Source organism: Talpa occidentalis, unplaced genomic scaffold (assembly GCF_014898055.3).
Source record: "Talpa occidentalis isolate TD23 unplaced genomic scaffold, MPIMG_talOcc4v2.1 talOcc4.13, whole genome shotgun sequence".
NCBI classification, from domain to species: Eukaryota; Metazoa; Chordata; class Mammalia; order Eulipotyphla; family Talpidae; genus Talpa; species Talpa occidentalis.
This window is the reverse complement of record NW_023601322.1, coordinates 68,453,789-68,472,356: the sequence shown is the minus strand read 5'-3', so window position 1 is coordinate 68,472,356 and position 18,568 is coordinate 68,453,789. Positions and strand designations below refer to the sequence as shown.

The 18,568-nt window shown below is 41.6% G+C and overlaps 1 protein-coding gene across 3 annotated transcripts in view; it reads left to right on the top strand.

Moving 5' to 3' along the window:
- The window catches only part of UBE2D2 (ubiquitin conjugating enzyme E2 D2), a 52,331-nt gene extending 41,295 nt beyond the window's left edge, over window positions 1-11,036 (top strand). The window contains exons 3-7 of one of the 3 annotated variants that reach the window (XM_037509174.1): window positions 769-800; window positions 880-957; window positions 1,043-1,148; window positions 7,910-8,003; window positions 9,368-11,036. In XM_037509174.1, the coding sequence (XP_037365071.1) occupies window positions 769-800; window positions 880-957; window positions 1,043-1,148; window positions 7,910-8,003; window positions 9,368-9,413 (356 nt within the window). In that variant the 3' untranslated portion in view covers window positions 9,414-11,036. Of the gene's footprint in view, window positions 1-768; window positions 801-879; window positions 958-1,042; window positions 1,149-7,240; window positions 7,314-7,909; window positions 8,004-9,367 lie in introns of those variants that run through there. The other 2 variants (XM_037509175.2, XM_054694336.1) reach the window with 2 other exon arrangements.
- Window positions 11,037-18,568: the final 7,532 nt, after the last annotated feature.

Sequence of the window (18,568 nt, the reverse complement as noted above, 5' to 3'; positions counted from 1 at the left end):
GAACAGGGTTTAAAGGGTGCCCAGTGGACTATGGTAGAGGATTAGGTGCCTTGGTGTGAGGGCTGGGGAGAGGGGGTGGGAGAGAGGGTGGTAATAACACACTTGAAGAAGTATGATCCTATACCTCTGAATCATATGCCGTGTTGTAAAACAATGTTATGTCAACTTTTAAAAAAACAGATTTCCTTATTAGACAAATTTGTAATGTATTGGAATTATCCCTAGTGTCTATAATCAAGTTTGGGATTTTCAGATATTTTCTTTATCTATTGAGGGACTAGTGATTCTGAAGAACTGCGTAGGAGAGTGCTTAAATTTTTTTTCTCTTTGTAAGGAGCAGTATTGTAATTTGAGTATTACCAACTTTGACTTTTACTTCTGCTATATATCAGTATGATAAAAGGATTATATTGCGAATAATCGTGTTGGGGAAATGACAGAACACTTCAGAGAGTCGAATCTTTTGAATCTTCTTTACTCTTGAAGAAAACTAGAACAGCAGCCTTGTCGAAAGTTTGTCTTCCTGACATGAATTTTCAAGATGTTGTAGCCCAAACATTTCTTCATCGAGCTCCTAGTCTGTTTTATCTAGACTGTGCTAGCCACTTTTTTTCCTCTTCAGACTCAGACTTGATTTAGATTTCTCATACTGCCCAGAACTCATCACATTGCTTATAAGGTGGGGTTAGATGGGAAATGATAGTTTTATTATGTTGTAGATACAATGTGGATATTGCTTCATGGTGATTTCTCATTGTTCTTTTTCAGTGTTCCATTGGCAAGCTACAATAATGGGGCCAGTAAGTATTCAGATTAATTTTGGAATAAATAGTTTATGTAATTCTTTCATCTTAATACCACTTTTCTTGTTATCAACAGAATGACAGTCCCTATCAGGGTGGAGTATTTTTCTTGACAATTCATTTCCCAACAGATTACCCCTTCAAACCACCTAAGGTAATTGAGATACAGTAAATTTTTTATATGTTTTTATATTATTATATAATAACAAACCAGTTTACCAAAAAATTCTTTTTTATAGGTTGCATTTACAACAAGAATTTATCATCCAAATATTAACAGTAATGGCAGCATTTGTCTTGATATTCTTCGGTCACAGTGGTCTCCAGCATTAACTATTTCAAAAGGTAATGGGATGGGGGTTTGATATAAGATAAGCAGCTGTGTTTTTTGTATTTTTTTTAAAGATTTATTTATGCATATAAGAACTGGGGTACAGGCTAGAGATTTGGGGAGTGAGCGGATTCACCAGAGACAGAGTAGGGAACAGAACAGACAGACTGACTGAAATACACTGCTGAGGGAAGCAATGGGCAGGCGAGACAGGAGAGGTCTGCTACGCCGTGTGGGTTTCTCTCTGGCCAGCCGGGAATCGAACTCATGTTTCAGAGGCTGCGGATTGATTCATAGTGCGGTGCTTAACCCCTTGCGCCACCAGGGAGGCCCCTGTGTTTTTTATATTTTTAAGGTAATTTATTTTTGAAAGATTACGCATAATCCTTCTAAGAGGAGGTAACCATTTGTTTTTTATTTATTTATGCATACACAAACTGGAGTGTAGGCCAGAGGTGCAAGGTGTGGGGTGAGTGTATCTACCAGAGACAGAGTAGGGAGCAGAACAGGCAGATTGACTGAAATACACTGCTGAGGGGAACATCAGGTGAGATAGTAGAGGTCTGCTGTGCCATGTGGGTTAGCCCCCTAGCTGGGGATTGAACTCAAGCTGTAGTAACTGGATGGCTTCAAAGCACTGAGACTTAACCCTGTGCCACCAGAGAGGCCCACCTTTCTCACTCTTAAATAGGCTTCAGACCACTGGAGAGAGTTGCATTTTCAAGCATAGATATTCCTCGGTGTCACTAGTTTGTCCATTGTACATTCAAGCATAGGTTGGAGAATGGTATGATTTTTTTTTTTTTTTTTTTTAGGGCATAGTTAAAGGAGACAATTATTGTTTGTTCCAACCTCAAAATCTGTGAATGGAAGGAATAGATATTCCAGAATAGGAAATAACTCCTCTAGAGGAATGCTTATGCTGTAAACATAGACATTAGATTACTGAAGAACATGGTATAGAGAGATGAATTCATACTTAGACTTTGTTTTTTGGGTTTGTCTTTAGGGTTTCTATAAGAAACTGATTTCTCCTCTTTAAGATGATCATTTTAGGGCCTCCCCGGTGGCGCAGCGGTTGAGCGCTGGGTTGCGAAGCTGCCCGCAGCCTCTGCGGCGCCGGTTCGATTCCCGGCTGCTCCCCGGCCACCGGAGGAGGGTCCCACATGGTGCGCAGACCTCTCCTGCCGCCCGCTGCTCCCCTCAGCAGTGTACTTCGGTCCTTCTGCCTGCTCTGCTCCCTGCTCTGGCTCTGGTGAATTCTCTCACCCTTCCGCGCTTCTGACTGTACCCAGTGCATGTATAAACGAAACAAACGAACAAATAAATAAATAAATAAAAACATGGGGAAAAAAAAAAAAAGATGATCATTTTATTTTTTTTTAACATTTTTTTTTTATAGAGGCATGTTTTATTTATTTGTTTGTTTGTTTGTTTTGTTTATACATACACTGGGTACAGTCAGAAGTGCGGGAGGGTGAGAGAATTCACCAGAGCCAGAGCGGGGAGCAGAGCAGGCAGGACATTGCTGAGGGGAGCAGCGGGCGGCAGGAGAGGTCTGCGCGCCATGTGGGACCCTCCTCCGGTGGCCGGGGAGCAGCCAGGGATTGAACCGGCGCCGCGGAGGCTGCGGGCAGCATCGCAACCCAGCGCTCAACCGCTGCGCAACCTGGGAGGCCCTAAGATGATCATTTTAATATAAATTTTTAGACATCTTAAAAAATCTTTGGTATATAGTCCTGTATGTGTTTGTGTTTGACAGTGTATAGAGAAAATTAGTTACTGATTTTGTGATGAGAAACCCTAGTTCTATTAGACCCAATTGTAGGAGTATGTTGGGGAATTTCTAATAACAGTGAACTGAGTAGGGAGTTGACAAACATTATTGATTTGAAATTGTACAAATTGTACAAACCCTCAGCATTATACCCAAGTGAAACCAACAATGAATTAAAAGTTTTCAAAAGTACAAGAAGTAGGCTGTAAATATGATCATTCACTAATGCTTCCTTTTTTGGTTAATGTTCTAAATATGAAGAATGTGTGTGTAAAAAACTAGATCACAATTGAGTATTCAGAAAGGAAACAATAATCAAAGAAATAAAAATTAAAGTTCTATTTTTTCCTTTTTAAATAACAGATTTTTTTTATATATATATATTTATTTAGTGCATAGACGAACTGGGGTGTAGGCCAGAGGTGCGGGAGGATGAGAAGATTCACCAGAGACACAGAGTGGGGAGCAGAACAGGTGGACTGACTGAAATACACTGCTGAGGGGAGAAGCAGGCAAGGCAGGAGAGGTCTGCTGCGCCATGTGGGTTAGCTCCGTGGCCCAGGATCAAACTCATGCTGCAGTGGATGGCCATAGCTTGATAGTGCTGAGACTTAACCCCTTGCGCCACCAGGGAAGCCCCAATCAAAATAAATCTTTAAAAAAAAAAAAAATACTGAACTTTACAATAAAGTGAAAAGTGAGAAGATATTATGTTTGGAAAAAGCAGGGGAGAAAATATTCTTTACACTATTACTTGAGTTACATAGGAGAAGTACATTGACTAGCTAGAAAGAGTTATTTTGGGTATTTGGGTAGGAAATTTAGTACATGAAAATATTTCTCTCAACTGTATCTTACAATTTCTTTAATGTATGCATTAGATAAGAGGCTTAGTTTCCTGGTAAACAACAAAGATTCTGGACCCAGCTACCTAGATTTAGATCTCAGCTTCACCTCTTATATAAGAGACTTGAGACATAGTGCTTCTGTGTTCCTTAGTTTTTTCTTCATCTGTAGACTTGGGATGGTAATGACTATTTTATTGTTATTCTGAAGGGTAAAAAAAAAAAAGACGAAAAGGCAGTTAACTGGTTTTTTATAAACACAGAAATAACTTGGCTAAAGGCACTATCATAAAAAATAGTTGGATATTTGTCATGTTATACATTGATGTTATAACTGTGATAAGACTTTGTATATAGTCTTACAAATTAAAATTGTTTTATTTTATAAATTTATTTTGCATAGAAGAACTGGGGTGTAGGCCAGAGGTGCAGGGGATGAGAGGATTCACCAGAAACAGAGTGGGAAGAAGAACAGGTGGACCCACTGAAATATTACTGCTAAGTGGGGCAATGGGCAAGACAGGAGATGTCTGCTGTGCCATAGGTCGGTTAGCTCCTGGCCAGGAATCAAGCTCAGGCCATAGTGGTGACAGCACTGAGACTTAACCCATAGGCTACCAGGGAGGTTCCCAAATTAAAAATTTAAAGGAAACAAAAACTCTGGGGCATTACATTAAAATTCCATAGATCCTAATGCACACTATAAAAGCAATATACTAGACGAATGAATTAGAAAGTTTTTTTCCTACAGTTTTCCAGATAAATGGCCTCTCTCCTTTTTGTTGAACCCCTTGCAATGCAAGGATTGCTTGTAACAGTGCTCATATAACTATCCTTATGATTTCCTGACCTGGTTGTTCCTTCTTCACCAAGTAGCAATAGAGATATAAATTTAGTAATGGGACCAAGAGAGTTGAAATAATGTGTGTCTCTCCATAGCTAAAAATGTTACTATAGGGCCCCTCTGGTGGTGCAAGGGGTTAAGTCTCAGCATTATGAAGCTATAGGCAGCCACTGAGCATGAGTTGGATCCCAGGCAGGGAGCTAACCCCCATGGTACAGCAGACCTCTCCTGTCTCACCTCCTGCTCCCCTCAGCAGTGTATTTCAGTCAGTCCACCTGTTCTACTCCCCACTCTGCCTCTGGTGAATCCTCTCACACACTGCTTCCCCACCCCCACAGCCCCTGCACCTCTGGCCTACACCCCACAGCTCTTGTATACGTAAATAAATAAAATAAATGATTTTTTTTTTTAAAGTTACCATAGCTTTTTTTCCCCCTTACCCTCTGTGCCCAGTTTTGATTTTTCGGTTATTTGATATCACAATTATTTTGTGTTAATTTGACTTTGGCCTGCTCTCTCTGGATAGCTAGCTATCTTTTAAAATAATTGCAGTGCATTTTGTTGAATTTGATTGTATTAGCATACCTGGTTTCATAATTTAGCTGCTTCCTTCATGAATGTATGGCAAGCAATCTTGTGAAAGGCCTGAATCCTGTGTGTGATTATCCCTTTAACATATAGTCAGGTTTTTTGGTTTTTTTTTTTTTTTTTTTTTTTTAAACATTTATTTATTTATTTATTTATTTATTTATTTATTTATTTATTTATACAAGCACTGGGTACAGTCAGAAGCGTGGGAGGGTGAGAGAATTCACCAGAGCCAGAGCGGGGAGCAGAGCAGGCAGAAGGACCGAAGTACACTGCTGAGGGGAGCAGTGGGCGGCAGGAGAGGTCTGCGCACCATGTGGGACCCTCTGGTGGCCGGGGAGCAGCCGGGGATCGAGCCGGCGCCGCAGAGGCTGCGGGCAGCTTTGCAACCCAGCGCTCAACCGTTGCGCCACCGGGGAGGCCCTAACATATAGTCAGTTTTTGAGGCCAATTATTTTAACCAGGTTTACCTCCACTTTGAGTAGAGGAACCTAAATATACAGAAAACTTAAAAGGAAGCAGTTTAGAGCTTTGGAAACAACCCAAATGCCCAAAAATAGATGACTGGATCAAGAAGATGTGGTACATATATACCATGGAATATTACTCAGCATTCAAAAAAGATAAACACATGCAATTTGCAGCAACATGGATGGCACTGGAAGGGATCATGCTCAGCGAAATAAGCCAAAAAGAAAAAGAAAAATACCGGATGGTCTCACTCATAGCAGGAATCTAGAAAACTTAAATAAGGGACCAGGAAAACGAATAACTGTAAGAAAGTGAAAATCAAAATCAACAAAAAACTACGAACCAGAGACACTTTTAGGGGGGCGGGGGCAGGAGGGGAGGGATTGGGGTCAGAATGGGGGGGCTGCAATTGTATGGGGAATATAAAAATAAAATTTATTATTTAAAAAAAAAACTAATAAAAAGAAAAAATGAACAGCAAAAAAAAAAAAGGAAGCAGTTTAGAATGCCATAAAACCACTTGATTTTATGTTTTTAGAATTGAAAGTGACTGAGTTATGACACAAATGAAAATGAGTATACACTGATGAAGACTGTATCTATAAGTTAAAACAATTTAGTCCTGCAAAGAAGAGTCTGTGCAGGTTGGTAGAAGTCGGAATTATTCTCTTTATAGAGAAAGAAAGTGTAATTCATTATAAGCCAAAATCAAATTTCTGTGAATTATAGGAACTAAATAGTGTATAAAGAATCTATTCACTAGGTCCAAATAACTACCACCCCATCTCCCTTTCCTGGAAAGAAAGTCAGAGAAGCTATTTCTTTAGAATGTGTCTTTTTTAAAATTGCATTATTAGAATAATTGGAAAAATAAGTAAAGGGAGTTTGTTACAGATGGTAATTTGGGGGTTGTATGTCTAATTTAGGTGAAGATTCAATAGTACACTCTTGTCAGTTTGATAGACAGGAAAAGTTTCTTCTGTAATTAATACTTTTATAAGCATTCAAAAATCTGTAACTCCCTGTTGTCATTTCCAGGAAATACATGAATTTTTTCCTAATTGCTGTTAGAATATTCTGTGCTTGAAGAGGGCATCAGGTGATACACCTGACAATGGGAAGAGAAGATGTTTTGGGAATGCCATCTGCCAGAATTGTGGGCAACAGGAATGAAGAGTCAGAAAACATCTTTCCTGATGTTTTTATTTTCCATATACTCTTAAGGCAAGGAAATTTTTGTTAACAGGCTGAATGATAAAGGGCATGTAAATTTATTCTTTACTGCTCAGAAGCCCTTGACCGCTATAGAATAGATTTGATAAGACAATGAATAAGTCCTTTTCCTGCTAACTTTGATGATTTAGAAGTAGAGTGGGCTGAGTCATTGTGCTTGCTATAGAACTTTAGAGAAAAATCAGATAACTGAATTCTGTTAGCATCAGAATATAAAAATTGGAATATATTTGTATGTCAGAGATCATTGGACTTAATGTAACTCCTTTGCATTCAATAAGGAATACATAAGTTAATAAATTTGAACCGAAGAACTTGTACTATTAAGATTTGTCTGCTATGTTCCAGGTGTCACTGAGGAAATGGCTGAGATGATACTCTCTAAGTCATCACTGAAAAGAATTTGAAACTTTAGGTAGAAGTATGTTGTATCCTCTGTAATAAGTTTGAACAGCCCCATTAAGTGGCTCCTACTAGCTTTTATGTTCTCACACTAAATTATTTCCAACTAAAAATGAAACAAATCTATTATATCTGAATGTAGTACCTGCTGTTGAGAAAGCAGTGATTGTTGGGTTTCATAGTTGTCATTTCTAAGAGTATTAATAGTTTAAAAAAAAAGGGGGTATTTAGTACTGTGGTTATCTTTGGAATTTTGAAAATATTTATCCCTGAACATAGGTCTCTAAAAATTGAACTTTTTATGGACTATGAATTCAAAGACTAAAGTCAAGGATTTAGAAGACCTGAATTCTAATTCCATTGTAATTACTCACTAGTTAGGGACATTCAGTAAGTTACTTCACCAGCCTGGGCCAGCTCCTTAGGGGTTCAGGCATAAAAAAAATCATCTTAGGATCTTTTTTGATTACAATTACTATAAAGTTAGGTAGCACTTAACTACCTTAGCAGTGGAAGATCAATAAATCGTAAAATATTTCTCATGTGTTGGCATCTCGTGTTTCTTTCAACCCTTTACTTTTATCCTCTGTTAATTTATATTCTTTTTCATTCTAGTACTCTTGTCCATCTGTTCTCTGTTGTGTGATCCCAATCCAGATGATCCTTTAGTGCCTGAGATTGCTCGGATCTACAAAACAGATAGCGAAAAGTAAGTATGGCCTGGAGACTAAAAAGTATCCGATAGGATGGAGCCTTTAACTAAGGGCAGATTATAGCCATATGTTTAAAATGAAAACCTACTGTTTTCACTTAATATATTCATATGGGGGAAAGAGTAGAATATTTGCATTGAGTATCATTGTAAGTAAATGTATGCTGATCATCTAATTACTTCATATGACAGCTACTGTGTAGAAAAACTTTTCTATGTTGTATTTTCCAGTATCCCGATGTCTTATGCAAGTATTTGTAAATTGTAATGGGGAAAGGGAATTGATTTTCTATCATTTGGCATACTCTAAAAAATAAAGTGAATAAATACCACAAGACCTGAAAGTTCCAGTTTTACAAATGAACTTACATGAATTACTGAAAAAGGCCAGGATAGCAAAAAAGATAGTATGTGAAAGGGTTCTAATCCCTTTTTGTTTTGTGTATTACATGAGAGTGGATCATTTTCTAGAATTAAAACCTAAAATATTAAGGAATTATTTATTTTTTTTATTAAAGAGGACTATAGATAGTCTTTTTTCATGGACTTAAACCAGGAACAGGGGATTCCTAATAGTTAATTCTTAATTTGTGTTTATATCTGAGTAGTGTCTATAGTCATGTATTTCTGACTGCATTCAGAATAAAATTAAATCATGCTTTTTCTGTTAGTGAATTTATTCATGGATAAATTTATTTCGATTGAGAACTCTTTTGTCTATTGTCTAGAATTGTGAGCATGAATGCCTACTAAAAGGCATTTCCCAAGTCATTGTGGTGGTAATATTCAGCATAACTTTACTGCATCCCTTTTTTAATAAAAAATGTAGAATCTTTTACCCTGTTTATTTTACAACTAGAATGTTCTGGAGCGATAATTTTTAGCAATTAAATTGCTCAAAGAATTCATCTTAGCAACCAAAGTGTTAAAAAAAAGATCTACCTTCTTTTAATGAAGAACTAGTTGCTTTATTAATTAGAGGGAAGTATTATGCCAGTTTAATCACTATTAGTATATGATTTTAAGAGCCATATGATACAAAATTACACTCTTTCAGGAACTCCAGACAAAAGAGTCAAGGGTTGAAAATCATCCTTAGAAATGGGTTTGATCAAGCATAACTGTAAGGGTATGCCATCAAGATCCTTTATTAGTAGCATTTATAGGACTTTGTTTTACATTTTTCACCTTTTCCCCACTGTCATTGAATAAAAGCTTATTAGAAATGTGGGGTTCGAAGGTCATTTTGCTTGAATGTACTGTAAGGTATTCCCCTCAGGTTATTATATGAGATAATAAGTGAAACCTGTCGCCTCCAACTCCTCACCTATGTTAAGCCAAGCTTCTCTTTGTGTGCACAGGTACAACAGAATAGCTCGGGAATGGACTCAGAAGTATGCGATGTAATTAAAGAAATTATTGGATAACCTCTACAAATAAAGATAGGGGAACTCTGAAAGAGAAAGTCCTTTTGATTTCCATTTGACTGCTTTCTATGAGCCCACGCCTCATCTTCCCCTGTGCACATGTTTACCTGATACAGCAGTGCTGCGTGTTGTACATACTTGGAACAACAAACTAGAAATACTGTACTTCTGTACCAACATTGCCTCCTAGCAGAGAAGTGTATGTGTGACAAGCCAGTTCTCCAGGCGTAACCTAGGTGTGAGACTAAAAAACTTCCATATTTGACTTAAATTTGGATAACGGCAAGGTGAGGGGTGGTAGGTATGGTGTGTGCTTGGATGGGGGAGAAAAGCTCCACTGACCTGTAGGAGATTGTAATTAAGTGGAATTCTTTTAAACTCAAAACAGTTATGAAAAGCAAGGTGAAGAACACAAAGCTATTTCTGTATTCATTTTATTTGAAGGACCTACTATGTCTTAGGTGAAAGTTATGACCAACCAGATTAAACTCTACCCACATCCTGTATTTTAAGGTCTAAGTTTAACTGGTCAACAATTAAATGGATTGGAGCTATTAGTATATGAAGTGTGATGGGCTTTGTTCCCAACTCTTTTACATCTCCTCACCCTTCAACTTTCATCCTTTCAGCCCCCTTTTCTCTCCTCCATATTCTTTGGTTTGTATGTGGTTTCTCAGTTAATACATAGCTAATAGCTCTTATTTTTCTTATGTTTTTAACTGCTTAGGTCTCTCTGGATGTAAGGGTGAAAATTCATTTGATGGAAATACTTGTGTATATTTAAAGACCCAATTGCTCCTCTGGAGCTTGTACGTTCAAGAATGATTAATCTGTGTAATAAACTGATTACTACAGTCATTACATAAAATTTTGTGTGAATAGGCTTTTTAATTTTAAGAATTTTGTCTAGCCGAGATTAGTGGTGGATTTTATCCCCCACCCCTGAAATGTTTTCATTTATACTGGTTGCATTTCAAAATCATGAAACAACTCCAGTTTACATAGTAAAAAGGCTATCTTGAAAGTAATTTTACTGAACAAGATAAGGGCATAAGCTTAAAAGCATTTCCATGAATGTGCAGTATTCCAGGAACATGACTGTTAAACTAATTAAGAAATTTGCTTTATTAATGAAACTAAGCTGCATTTCAAAATCTGTGACATTCCCTTGGTACATAGGCCATAAAACACAAAGGCATTGCTATTTGGTAAGTTAAGCTTCTGTGATTGTGATTGTAAAAGAAAAACATTGACCAAACCTGGGAAACATGAGCACAATCTTGTATTGGAGAGTCTACATAATTACTTTGCACTAACATTTGCAGGATGTTCATCCAATTTTAAATTGTACTGTATGTGGCTTTTTGAAGTCTTCCCATGACTCTAGTAAAATGTAGTTTGAAACTTGTAAACAACTGTGTTTGCCAGAAACATCATTCGTGTGAACTAGGCAAGTTACCTTTTATTCTCTCCTAATCTAATTGTAAACCAGGCCAGCCTGAGGCCATAGCAGACGCTCTCTAGTCACCAAGTTCTTTCAAATGCATCTTTACACTCTTGCACAAAAATTGAGGAATAAATGTCCACTGCTTTTGGTTTTAAACTTGTTTAACTTGTCTTATCTCTCAATGTCAATACTCCATCTTGGAACTAAAGTGTGACACAACCTGTAACCTCTTAAAGTGCTGCATTTTATCTACTGGCTTCACTAGCATTTCTAGAGTCTTGACTTTGCAAAGAAAGTTTGATTGTTAACAGTTGTAGGGAAGGGAGTTAAAATTGTGCTCTAACCTACAATCACCCCATATTGTCAGTATCATGAGCAGGTGGGAATTCACTTTTTTGCTTGCTATTAACTGTATTGTCGACTATGGGTCAGTGGCTCAGATCCCCAAAAAACAGCTCTTTAGTTGTCTGTCAGAGAGCAGCCAGCATATTACCATTTATTTGGTTATAATGTAGATATTTTCACAAGCATGCTGTTAAGTATATTTCGCTAAATAAAAGCCATCCTCGTGTGCCCAGCGAACGGGTTTTACATGGTCACAAACATTAGACCCTTGCATGCATTTTGGTCTCGCTTAATTGAGTATGGAACATATAGTCTGCATACATATACCTCAGCTAAAGTGAAGACTCAGCAAAGGAGGCTGCTTCCCCTGCTCACAAAAGTGTGTCACTCAGGCTGGTTCTCATCTGGAATCATATTACTTTTTATAGGAATGTCTGACTTTATCACATGTGGAAATTAGGCTGACGTAACCTTGATTATCTTGGTGAGGTGAGGTTGCAAGAGAAAATCAAGTTTATGGGTTCCCTTTGCTTAACATAGCGTGCCCAAGCAGTAGTTGGAGCAGTCTTGTTTTTGTTGTAAAACTATATGAAGTATAGGGAACATCAGGGAGGTCTGTAGACAGAAGATATCTGTAGATATCGTAGTAGTCAGACAGGGACCCATGATTTCTGCACTGACCTAGCAATAGAGATATTCCTTTTCTATTTCCTACTGCTACAATATTCCACTTTTAAAAAAAAATTATTTATTTATGCATACAAGAGCTGGGGTGCAGGCCAGGGGGTGGGGGTGCGGGGATTCACCAAAGTGTGGGAAGCTGAATAGGGGGATTGACTGAAATATACTGCTGAGGGGAGCAGTGGGCAAGACAGGAGAGGGCTGCTGTGCCATGTGGGTTAGCTCCCTGTCTGGGAATCTTACAAGCTGCAGTGGCTGTGGATCGCTTCATAGTGCTGAGACGTAACCCCTTGCGCCACCAGGGAGGCCCTACAATATTTCACTTTTTGAATCATTCCTCTTTGCTTTGATAAGTCACTTTGAGCCCTTAGTAGGTAGTCAGGAGAACTATTTCTAAACCATAGTTAGAAAGCCTATCAACTGTAACTGTCCCTTGTTTGCAATAAGATGAAACTGACGTCTCAATCTGCTTAAGATAACCCTTAATACCCCAATGACTGGGTTCATCAGTTCCTGGGTCTTCTAAATTATGAACATCTTTCCTTTCTTTACTCAGGAATATGCATCTTTATTAACCATGCACAAAATTGTTAGTCTTAAGGATCCATCTTCCTTTGATTCCTTTGTGAAACACTCTTTTAAGTTATGGATTATTTTACTGGGTGTGATGTCATGTAAGAGCAAGCATGTTTTCAATATAAAAATAATCTGTGAAGGTAACAAACTATCCAACGTGCAATTTATGTACGACCAAGAAGAATTAAAAATAGACTTCCTTTGGGACACTCCTGAATTTTTTTTTTTTTTCCTTATGATAAGCATGTATTTAGATGAAAACTGGCTCTGAGTTACCCTGTACCCTGCAAAATGCCTTCCTTAAAAGCCTTTTCCTAAGGAGCCTTCCTGGTGGCGCAAAGGGTTAAGATGCAACCTTTGAAGCTGTCCACAGCCTCTGCAGCACAAGTTCGATCCCCCGGCCAGCCAGGGAGCAACCCACATGGCGCAGCAGACCTCTCTTGGCTCGCCCACTGCTACCCTCAGCAGTATACTTTGGTCAATCTGCCTGTTCTGTTCCCCACTCAGTCTCTGGTGAATCCTCTTCCCCCCACACTTCTAGCCTGTACCCCAGCTCTTATGTGCATAATGGCTAAATCTTAAAAAAAAAAAAAAAAAAAGCCTTATCCTAATCTTAGCCAACGCTGGTCTAAGTAGTTGGTATTCAGTCCCCTGTGAATATTTCCAGGCCAATTCCTGGGATGGACTTAGAAATGTGAAAACTGGCTATGGGATCACTTTCTTAGGGTTAATATTCATGAATCAAATATATTCTCCCGCTCTTGCCATATCTTACCTTAGTCAATATAAGTGGGAAAACTCAAAGGTTGGAACTGACTAAAAAGCCTTTATACCCTTTGACCTCAGTGGCTGAATGTGTAACAAATCAACTAGCTTTGCCTTTTCTCAGTGACTGCTCCTAAACTGGTTGAGGCAGAGCCAGATATTTTTTGTGACAAAGTGATCATTTTTCATCTTCAAATTATTTGTAGAGCTGCACCTGCAGAAAAGGTAAAGTGTTATATGTCTTTAGCAGATGTAAAACTATGAATACTGTAGTAACAAAGCATCATCTTCATAGTTTTCAATCAAGTAGAGGTCTGTTGTCTTTCAACCTGTGTAAGGTGTTGCTGGTAGAGTGGCCTCCTCAAGGACAGGCTCCTGATTGCAGTATGCTCTGAAAGCAATGGGAAGGCCAAGAAGAAACCACTGTGTGCCTGGCCCATCTTCTTGGGAGGAGACCGCTCCTCCTGTCCAGGAAAGAGCAGCCCTAGCGTTGGTGAATGTTCTTTGCTCCTTTTCAGAGTTCTCTAAGGCTGTGAGGGGTGACAGCTGCCATTGAGTCACTTGTTCTCCTATTTGGAGTTCTTCCTAAGCATTTAAAAATTGACAAGTCTTACAAGTACTCCCCCTGCCCCAAATTGTATAACCTTTAGATAACAATAGTGAGTAGGGAGGGTATAGTTTTGTTGACCTTAGCTAATCCCCAAATTGCCAGCTTTCTCAGGTTTGCTGTTTTCCATAAGAACTATGATGGTAGCTTTGGAAGCTGCAGAACTCCTTAGGTCCCTGACTTGGGGGTTTTTAGAGAGCCACAAATACACTCTCACGTTTTGGCTCCAAAGCCGGCACCATCTCAGGTGTGTCAAAAGATGTTCCATGCTTGAGGTAGTTGGCGAAAGCTAGGCTACCTAATTAAGGGATAATACCTGTAGGTTGTTTCCCTGACCACTGCTGCTGTCTTTGGGAAGTGTGGCTGCTTTGGAAAGGGTGTTGTATTTAGGGTCACGGAGCCCAGGTCGAAGGGCACCAGGGTTTCCAGTCACCTACTACAGTGTGGGGACGGGGGAACCAAGGCTTTCTCAGACCTTCCAGAGAAGTTGAACTCTTTGGAAAGATGACTCCATTCCATCTCAGCCCAGCTTTCCCTTGGAGGATGGGTTGGGGGGGGGGGACATAAGAGGAGTGGGGGGATGGGGAAAGCTTTGGGTACATTGTAAAGATTGTGAGGCAGGTACCATTTTCATAAGGGTGAATTCAGCCTCTAGTATGGATAGAAAAGGCACTTTTGAAATTTAGATAATGCATTTTGGGGAGGGTGGCAGAATTCCTTTCTGATTTATACTCTGATACGCTGTGTCCCTGGACTCATCTCTACATCCTATCCCTGCCACCACCTGACAGCTGGATGGGTGTGCCCACAGATGGAGGAGGTGACTGAAGTGTATTTGCCTGGGTAGAGTGAGCCTGTGTCTGAGTGGGTGCTAGTGCCTGAGTGGCCAGCAGAGGGCAGTGGTGACCCACAGCTGTAACAACCATGAGGCCGGTCGGTGGTCAGTAAATCTGCTTGGACAGAACTGAGTGGGGATTTTGGTTGGTGTGGGGAGGCCTGTGTCCACTTGGTTTTGTTCACAGTTCATCCAGAACTAGATGGGCCAGTGCTTCGTTAAGTCAGGCTCCATCTTAGCTTGGTCACAGTGAAGGAACACACTAGCCCAAAACCTGCCAAAAGTGGCAAGCCCCACCAGCTCCCCTCTCCCTCTGCCCTTCCTGTTGATAGAGGAGCCATATCTCTCTATGTAGACAGCTTAGTAGGGTCCAAGTGAGGGCCTTTGCCCACCTGACTGTAGGTTGCACAGGAACCAAGGCCTGTCCATTGCTTCATATGAACAAGGGGATCTCATATCTCTGGCAGGTCTTGGCCTGGTGCCCACTGTTACCTTTTCCCAAGAGGCAGGCAGTCCCCGTGACTCCAGCCAACTAGCCTGCTCCAGTTGTCTATGGATCACCTACTCTGGGTAACCAGGGAAAGGTTTTCATACCCCGAGGGGTGGAGACTGGAAGGGCAAAGCTAAGATGACAGGAGCGGGGAAATGGTCTTCCCTTGTCCTTTTCAATCTTTCTTGTGTTTGGGGGCCCCTGGCTCTCCAGTCTTCCAGCCCAACAGCTGTGAGCCTCCAGGGCCACTACCCGGAAGCCAGCTGCCTCTTCTTGGGGAATTCTTTGAAATCCCAAGCTTGGCCATCTGGGTATGCAAATATCTCCAGATTTGCTGAGCCCGCTGAGTGGCTGCACCCCAGGCAGAGCTGTGAGAATTACCACCACTACCCCCAGATGGGAAAGCTGCCTAGGGACAGTTGAGGCCTGGAAAACCCAAGACTTCATTTGCGGAGAGACTCAGGTAGAAAGGCTTTCTGGGGACTCCCCAAGACCTGCTCTATTTCCTAACTGTGAGTGACTTTGCATCAAAAGGTGAGTTGGGGCACCCTGGGGACCCTTCCTGGAATGTGAAACTCTGGACCTAAGTCCCAAAAATAAAGGAGGAGGCCTTGGATCTAGTTCTGGCTGGAGAATGTGGGAACTACATGGAGGGAAAGCTCCTGACTTCCTATCATGCCAGACCCAGGATGTAGAGATTGGTCTGAACAGCCCAGAGTAGAGCCAGCGGCCTGGTCCCCAGAATGCCTTGCTCTCTTCCAGTCCTCCCCCTGGGGCTGGTTATCTGGCTGCAGCAGGAGGAATGTGTGCTCTGAGTGGAGAAGGGGGGTGGGGTTCAGGGTCAGGGCGGAAACCTGGGAATGTGGACTCCCTGCCTGGCCCTGTCCCTGTTAGAGGGAGGGAGCCATGGAGAATGTGGCTGACAAGGCCCCAGGCGTGGGAACGTGTAGGCCTACATGTGTGTGAGTATACGCGGGAGGGGGTGCCCATGTGCACAGGAACTTGTGAGAAGATTGTGAGCATGAACATTCCTTAGTGTTTATGCATATGGGTGTGAATCCAAGCCTTTGAGGAACAGGAGTCAAATCTGAGTTTAAATCATAGGCCCAAGCCTTTTCAGTTGTATATTCTTAGACAACTAACCTCTTGCTTGATTTTCTCACTTAGAAAATGGGTGCTTGGCCTCCCGCCTGGTGCATAGACAGTGTTAGAGAAAAAAAGTTCTGTGACTGGCTATTTAAGGAATCAGGGAGGGAGGTGGCAGGCATGGACAGTGGGGCATCTCTCAGATTCTTACGCAAGCGGGAGTTTCGATCTTTTGAGTAGAACCAGCTCTTGGTACCCAGGAACTTAGGGCAGGTTGTCCAGACCAATTTGGGGCCCATAGCTAACATTAACCACTTGACAAGATTTATAAAAGTATGTCTACAAACAGAATGGGTAGACATTTGGATGAATATCCTGGCCAGCCTTGCATGTTCCTGACCAGCGTCTGTCCCTCTGATTCTCTTGGGGGACAAATGGGGAGTCCAGGTACCCCTTCTGGTGAATAAAACCCTAGAGGGAGTGGTGGCAAGAGTTGCTTTAGCCACTTGGGGGATGTGTTGTGGAGGGAGACCAGACCTCCACCAGCTGTTTTCCAGTACTGCCAATAAGGTTGCAAGAGCCATGGGTAATTGTAGCAAAGCCCACAAGCCAAGATCCTAGCTTTAGCTTCCTGGTTTTAGATCACAGGCCTCTGTGTGTGTGTGTGTGTGTGTGTGTGTCGCGTGCATGTGCGTACACATGAGCAAAGTGAGGTGTTGTCCGTGTGTGTGTGTGTGTGTGTCTCGCGTGCGTGTGCGTACACATGAGCAAAGTGAGGTGTTGTATAGTCTTGTTGCAGCAGCCCCCAGGACTTGGGATCCCAGCACAAGGAGGTGAGGGAATGGCCATGGTCACATAGCCAGGCAAAACTAGGAATTGTTGGAAGTCTTATTGGGTGGAACCTTTAGGGGGAAGCGCCCTGGCTGCAAAGGATTCTTGAAAGTCCCTGGGAGGCTCAGGCCTGAACTGGAGGAAGTGAGGGCTACAGCCTAGCTGGGCCCTGCATTGAAAACACAAACGTGGCCTGTTAAGGGTGTGTTGAAGGAATGACAGATCTTGGCCCTGCTCCCGTACACATGCACAGAGGGAATTGGGGTGGGGATGGGTAAATTGCTGAGATCAGGGGGCCAGCCCTGTTTCCTGCTTGGATTAGGGGTGTTGTGGGGACCCGGGAACTGAGGTCTCCGTTTCGGTATGGGGAAATGAAGGCATGGAGAGGAGGGACTGGTTAGCAATGGGCCTCAGGAAACTTACAAGAGGTTCTGGGACCCTTTGTAACTGAGTGGGTCACCCCTGGGAGGGATGAGCTTTGTGTTCTAGAGCTCTGTGAGAGTGGCAGGAAATGGGGCCAGTAGCTGTGTACTAGTTGAGTTGCACCTGGTGAGATATTTAGGGCGGTTTCCCCACCAAAGTCCCAGAGTGTCTGTGGTGGGTGTGACTGTACCAGGGGAAGTGATAATGCGCGGCCACTGTGTGGGTGGGTGAGCAGTGTGTGTTGTGTTTCCCGGGTGTGTGTAATGGCAGAACTAGTTTTGCTGGGGCGCATCAGTTTCCTGGAGAAGAATGGACCTGTCTGGAGAAAAGTGGGGCTCTTAAATAGCACAGCCATAAGCCATTATGTCGCTAGGTAGTGTACGACCACCAGTAATGGTCCCAAGACCCTCTTGTGTCTTGAACATTTACCATGTGCCTGGCCTTGTAAGTTTGCTGGTTTGCCTATGCCACAGTATTCGTTTGTTGTGCCACACGCAGGCTGTGCCACCGCTGCATCTGTGTCTTAGCCAGGGAGCTACTTGTCCCCTGTTGCATACTTGGTTCTTGATCCCATTGTGTTGCCAGCGTTTGTTGTGTAGTGTAAGGCCTAATTGGAGGATGTTCTTTGAGGTATATAATCTGGCTACATGACTTTTTGCTTTCTTGGATGACTTTGTTGTGCAGTCAGGGTATGTAACCCGCTGCTGTTGTGTGGCTGAGACCAATGATTGGAATTAAGTATTACTCATTTTGTGTCCTGGTGATGTTGTGGGTGTGTATTGTAGGGTCATCTTTGTAGTGAGGTGAACTGGTTGTGTGGTAATTGTTATATGGTGGCACTGCTGCGGGTCTGTGGCCCTATTGTGTATCCATATGGACCTTTTATTTGACCCCGTTGTGGAGTGACTTGTGGCAGGTACAGTTGTGGTGTAACTGCATGTGCTGAGTATGCATCCCGAGTGGCCCGTGGTGATGGTTCCCTTGTACAGATTGTGTGTTGGTGTGACCCTTTTGTGCCCCTTTGCGGGTCTGTTTGTAGTTTGACCTCG